This window comes from Prunus mume, linkage group LG2 (genome assembly GCF_029339155.1).
Source record: "Prunus mume cultivar Tortuosa linkage group LG2, ASM2933915v1, whole genome shotgun sequence".
In the NCBI taxonomy this organism is placed as follows: domain Eukaryota; kingdom Viridiplantae; phylum Streptophyta; class Magnoliopsida; order Rosales; family Rosaceae; genus Prunus; species Prunus mume.
In genome coordinates, this window is record NC_142699.1 from 46,771,417 (window position 1) to 46,777,803 (window position 6,387).

The following is a 6,387-nucleotide window of genomic DNA, read 5'->3' on the forward strand; positions in this document are numbered from 1 at the left end:
GCCCGTCGCAGCCGATCATTTTCTAGTTTAACTACCTTCTTATTTATTTACTTATTATTTTAAAAATTAGTGTGAAAAGTGAAATTACGGCCAAAGACGTCTGTTGGTCTTACCAATACAGGCGGCGACATGAATATGAAGCTGTCTGTCTCGTTTTATATCTTGTAATTGTCTTTTGGTCTTTTCAAGTCTTGTAATAATTATTAACTCAACACGTCTTTATTATATCTTTGACTTTCATTTTCTTCCTACTACTTTTCCTGAGGGATATTTTGATTTTCAAAGAAAAAGACGTATAATCTTCCTATTTAATAAAAACGTCCCTTTTTTGGGTTGTGTTTCTAGTTGCTGAATTGGGGATTTAGTCATTATTTGAGTTTTGCGTGATTCTCTCAAGATCAATCCAACATGTTGTTGTATTTGATCACTTGAGAAGATTTACTCTTATTCGGCACATAGTTGCTTTGTACTTTTGTTTGTTCATTAATAATATACTGTCGCTTATTTTCGAAAGTAAAAAAATGTCCCTTCGTTTTTATGTGTATTAATTTTTCAGTTCTACAACTTGGACAGGAAATCGAAGAGCTAAGTAATTATTATAAGGCGCCGTGCCATTCAATCCTATTGCTTGTTTAGCAACAAAAAATTGTTTCAGAGCCAAGTAATTATTAACTTCGCCTAGAGGTAGCAGCCTTTATTTTCTTTCTTTCCAAGTCCTTTTTCTGCTGATAAACTCACTTTAAGTACATATTGCTGGCCACCATCTTTTACTGTTGATTGTAAACTTGAATCCTCCTCTTGCTTCAGTGCTAAGCAAGTGGAGTTGAATATAAAAGAGAGAGTGATATATATCCACAGAAGCCACAGCATTTTATATATCAGAAGTTGGGGAATTTTCAGTTGAGTTAGTAGTAATAATTATGGATCATGAGGACAATGAGGTGAAGAAGCCTTTTGAAATTGCAGGTAGAAGCTTAATCGACTTGGTCTTCTCTTGGTCTCTTAGGAATGTTCTCTTCAGAGATCTTTACAAACACCAGGTTTTGTTTCCAGTTATTTATCTCCTCATTATGCATATCTAGCTATTGTTCTCAACTTTCCTTTCAACTCATTTGTTAAATTTCTTTTTGTTTTGAGTTATATAAATTTCACATTATTCACTTTTGCAGGTGACCAAAATTCCAGAGACATTTTCGACAGTGGCGAGTTACATGAAGTCATTCATTCCTTCACTTATTGAGGAAACACATGCTGATTTACTCTCAAACGTTACGGCAATTTCGCAGGCACCTATTTGTGAGATTCTGACTGTTGAAACTTCTAAGCATTATAGGCCTCCCAAAGACTTGTTTTATGAAATTACAGTTGGGAAGATGATTGCGACAGAAAGCAGTGCAGGAAAATATGAGCCAGCGGTTGGAGATATCTTTGCCTTGACAAATATTAGACCAAAATGCATTGATGATTTGAACAGGCCTCCAAATTTCTATCTTATTGCATATGTTCTCGGATCGAAAGATGAAAGCTCAGACAATCTCCAGATACTCTCATCAAAGCCTATCAGTGGGGAAGGATACAAAAAAATAAAGAGCAGGAAAGAAACACTGTTTGCTGTCTATCTGACGAACATGACCACAAATGTTCGTGTATGGAAAGCGTTGAACTCAGAAAAGACAAACACCAATATCATTAAGAATGTGCTGCAAGTGCAACCCAATTCATCAGATGTATTTTTCTGTACTCTTATCCTTAAACTCAAAGCAAATAGTTATCCCTCACTAATCCATTTCATGTTTGTTTCTTACAGGGGGAGAATTCTTGCGCAATCTGTTTTTCCGAAGACATGTGCTCCCCTGACCTTTCTACAAAATGGCCCACAGTGTGCTCTGATCTAAATGATTCCCAAAAGGCTGCAGTTTTAAACTGTATCAGTTTGAGTAAGTGTCATCACCATAATGCTGTAAAACTAATATGGGGTCCTCCTGGAACTGGAAAGACCAAGACAGTCGGTACGACACTCTTTGTCCTCTTTAAGTTGAAGTGCAGAACACTAACATGTGCGCCAACCAATATTGCCGTGTTAGAAGTTACGGCACGACTCTTGAGGTTGGTTAATCAGACTCCTGAATATGGAAAGTATGGACTAGGAGATATAATTCTATTTGGGAATGTGGAGCGGATGAAGATCGATAATTATAATGACCTTTTTGAGGTATTTCTTGATAGTCGTATTAGTATTCTGTCCAAGTGTCTTGCCCCTTTGTCTGGTTGGAAACATTGTTTAGAATCCATGATAGGTTTACTTGAGGATCCAGAGCAACTCTATTCCTTGTATTTAAAGGAAAAGAGGGAACAGCACAAAAAGAATGACGAGCACGATGAAGAAACTGATAATAGCAGCTCAACAAGTGATGATGAGAGTGATCTTTTGACGTTTGAGGAGTTTGTGAAGAAAAATTTTGATTACTTTAGTGAGCATCTGAAAACTTGTATGGTAAACTTGTACACCCACTTGCCAACATCTTGCATTTCACTTGAGGTGGTGAAGGATATGATTAGAGTTTCGGATTTGCTTAAGTTGATTAAATCTATATTGCATCGGGACGGTGTTGCTAATGAAAGGTTACAATCACTTCAAAAAGATTGCACACAAATTCTTAAGTCGCTTCGTGAATTTTCTGTTCCAAATTCAAATGATGGACAAACAATAAGAAATTTGTGCTTGGCAAATGCTTGTTTAATATTTTGTACTGCGTCAAGCTCTGCAAAATTGCACACTGAAGGAATGGCACCTCTGGAAATGTTAGTGATTGATGAAGCAGCTCAGCTGAAAGAATGTGAATCAGCAATTCCTTTACAACTACCTGGTCTTCGCCATGCTATTCTCATAGGAGATGAGATGCAACTCCCTGCTATGGTTAAAAGCAAGGTTTTCTTTTTACCCTTTGTTTTCTTTAGTTTTTTAAATAATGAGAAGCTTATACACACGCACACACACATAAATATATTAACATCTTAGCAAATGAACTTGTTAGCTCTCCGAGAATGCTGAATTTGGAAGAAGTTTGTTCGAAAGACTTGTACTGTTAGGCCACGAGAAGCTCCTTCTTAATGTCCAGTATAGGATGCATCCATCGATCAGCAGGTTTCCAAAACAGGAGTTCTACAACAATCAGATATTAGATGGTCCAAATGTCAGTGAAGTAAGCTATGAGAAGTCCTTCATTGAGGGCAGAATGTACGGGCCATACTCCTTTATAAATGTAGCCAATGGAAAAGAAGAATTTGATCGCGGGCATAGTCTGAAAAACATGGTTGAGGTTGCTGTTGTATATGAGATAGTTTCATGCCTTTACAAAGGTAATTACTGTCCTAAGCTAGTTGATGTTCTTAGTTGTTGTAAGAATATGCTGTAGTTTTCTTAACTTTTCCTTCTTCGCCACAGAATTTACTCGAACAGAGAAGAAGGTTAGTGTTGGGGTAATATCACCTTACAAGGCTCAAGTTAATGCAATTCAATTGAGAGTCAGAAACTACAGTGAAGTTTCTGGCACAGATTTCTCTGTAAGTGTGCGATCTGTTGATGGATTCCAAGGTGGTGAAGAGGATGTGATAATTATCTCCACTGTCAGATGTAATGGGAATGGATCTGTAGGTTTCCTCTCCAATCGTCAGCGAGCAAATGTGGTTCTAACTCGTGCCAGGTATTACTGCATGTTACATCTTAGCTTGCTCATGTTGTAGATTAGATGTTTTGTCTGAATTATTTGTAGTTTTGATGAAGTTAATTTTTTGTGATTTTGTTGGTGTAGGCATTGCCTTTGGATATTGGGGAACGAAGCGACATTGACTAACAGTAACTCAATTTGGAAGAATCTAATTCTTGATACGAAGAAACGCAGTTGTTTCTATAATGTTGATGAGGACAATAACTTAGCTCAGGCTATTGCAGCAGCCCTTCTAGAGCATAACCAACTACATACTCTGCTTGATGCTGATTCTCTGCTGTTCAAAAATGCAAAATGGAAGGTATGCTGCTACTTCTGGTTTTCCCTTTTTGTAGTCATCATAGTATTTGCTTATGTGTTCATTAGCAATAATCAGTCTTTTTCCGATATAGGTTTGGTTCGCCAACGAATTTAGGAATTCAATAGCAGAAATTAAAGACACCGAGATTCGACAGGACGTAATTTCTTTAGTAAAAAAACTTTCTAATGGTTGGCGCCAATCTCATAATGATAAAGTGATTATAGTCCATGGTGGGACTTCTGCTGAATTGCTAGAGACGTATGAAGTCAATGAGCTGCTGTATCTCATCTGGAGCGTAGAAATTCACAAGCAGAACTCAGATTTTGTCCAGGTTATGAAGCTTTGGGACATTGTCCCACTTTCTGAAATTCCTAAACTTACACAGCGCCTTGACATTATCTTTGGGAATTATACCGTCGATAAGATGAACCGTTGCAAACACAGATGTTTTGATGGGTATGTAAATTGTCCTTGGAACTTCTTTTTTTCAACTTTTATTCCTCACAGGTTGGCAAAAAAACACAGTTTCATAATACCTATAACTTCAGTGGATTTAGCTTAAATAATTCATTATTACTTCGTTGGTGATCAGGGTCACTGTTGTTCCGAACAGATGGCTAGCAGATTCGAGCAGCTGTGACGAAGCTGATCCAACAGAGTTCCTTTCAAAACCATTTTCTTCACTCAGTCTGAGAGATAGGCCATCATCAAGTTCATCTTTTAGGTATGTTGCATGCATGCGGTCGAAAACATTTAAGCCTGTTGGGATATCCAGCTTTCTCTTCCTCTCTTTTACAACACAAAATATGTAGTGATAATCACCATTTCTCTAATTTGTGTTCATGGATTGCTTTAATTTAAGTACTAATTATTTCGTATTAATTATTATTATCAGAAATAATTTTATGTCCAGAATGGGTGGAACCAAGGGCACCAGATCGAGGCCAAGATGGTAGTTAATGTTGCTTATATAATGGTACAATTTCCTATATGTTCTTCTTTTTAGAACATTACATTTGAGAAATCTTTTCATAAAACAGACTTTGGTAAATGCTAACAATTTTGAACTTTAAAATACACTGTGTGCAGCAGCATCAGCAGGAGGCAAGGTGTTTTAGCTGTATGTTGGCAAGTTGTAGCCATTGCCAATTTACCGGATGTAGAAGAAGCATGTTTCTGTTGGTCTTTAATTTCTTGATGCGGCAATTCAGTGAAACAATTATCGAAATATATGAACCATTTTTATTACTTGATAGCTTCTATTGGCGTTGTTTTTTTTTCTTTTGGTTTGGTTGAAACTTGAAAGTTTTTTTTTTTTCTTGATTGTGGCTGTTCATGATTCATGGGTCCTCTGTTATTCTTGTGAAGTCCTATTTAAAAGTTTATTTTAAATATTAAATTTTACATTTAAGTTAATTATTTTAAATTTAATATTAATATTGGCTTAAGTGCTACAATGCCCCCTGAAACATTGGTCAATTCCCACTAAACTCCCTGAAAGTTAAAGTGACTCATTTTGCCCCCTTGACCGATGTTTTGTGTTTCACTTTGCCCCTCACCGTCAAGTCTGTTAAAAATTCGATGAAAAATGCTGACGTGGCACCAATAGGACCCACTATTTTGCTAAACTAAGTGCCATGTGTGAAGAAAAAAAATTAAAAATTAAAAATTGTCTTTTAAAAAACTTAATGTAACTATTAATAATAAAAATAATACTTTAAAACCAAAACATCCCCAATTCACCAATCGAAACATCCTTCACCCCATTATCCCTTCCCACTCCTCTCTCTTCCTTTCTTGCAGACCCAAAGGAAGCAAACACCAATCGAAATCCAGGCAACTTGGAACCAAAACCAGTTAAATGATTCGCATAATGCACATATAATGATATAAACATGTTTGGGCCTAAAATTCCACACGTCATCCCAATTGACATTGGCCCATATCAGAAGCAGGAGTTTTGGGCTTTGTTTTAAAAGACATAGATCAGCCCAGATGGTTTTGAAGGCCCAGACCCTTGTTGAAAGGACCCGACCCAAATTCCACTTTGGAATCCGAGCCGAACCCTTTGTGTGTCCGAAACCTGGCGGGTGCTGGGCACAAATGACCAAAAAAACCTTTTTATACCAAACCCAAAGACTCCAACTTGTGGTTGCACCTTGTAACCTTAGGCTGCCTACGTACCCTTCTGAGGAATCAAGCCACATGTAGTTCTTTCCTCTACTCATATCAGTCACACACTGAATATAAGTATGCCCTACACTGAACTCCCTTATCTTGGTGTAAGAATGTCTTAGACTGAAATCCTCTCAACCTAGGTGTACCTCTAATCTTGATCCGTCAACTCCATTAATACTG

At 37.1% G+C, this 6,387-nt stretch overlaps 1 protein-coding gene across 5 annotated transcripts; it reads left to right on the forward strand.

Moving 5' to 3' along the window:
• Positions 1-850: 850 nt before the first annotated feature.
• On the forward strand, positions 851-5,289 carry LOC148920564 (uncharacterized). Of its 5 annotated transcripts, none has more exons than XM_089047604.1 (10): positions 851-1,040; positions 1,170-1,727; positions 1,808-2,929; positions 3,036-3,360; positions 3,446-3,704; positions 3,813-4,029; positions 4,121-4,485; positions 4,622-4,753; positions 4,943-5,005; positions 5,119-5,289. In XM_089047604.1, exons 1-9 carry the CDS (start codon positions 921-923, stop codon positions 4,983-4,985), a joined length of 3,141 nt encoding a protein of 1,046 aa, XP_088903730.1. In that variant the 5' UTR covers positions 851-920; the 3' UTR covers positions 4,986-5,005; positions 5,119-5,289. The 5 variants fall into 5 exon arrangements, with proteins under 5 accessions (XP_088903730.1, XP_088903731.1, XP_088903732.1 ...); XM_089047605.1 differs by having other exon boundaries at positions 5,122-5,289; XM_089047606.1 differs by having other exon boundaries at positions 4,643-4,753; positions 4,925-5,005.
• Positions 5,290-6,387: the final 1,098 nt, after the last annotated feature.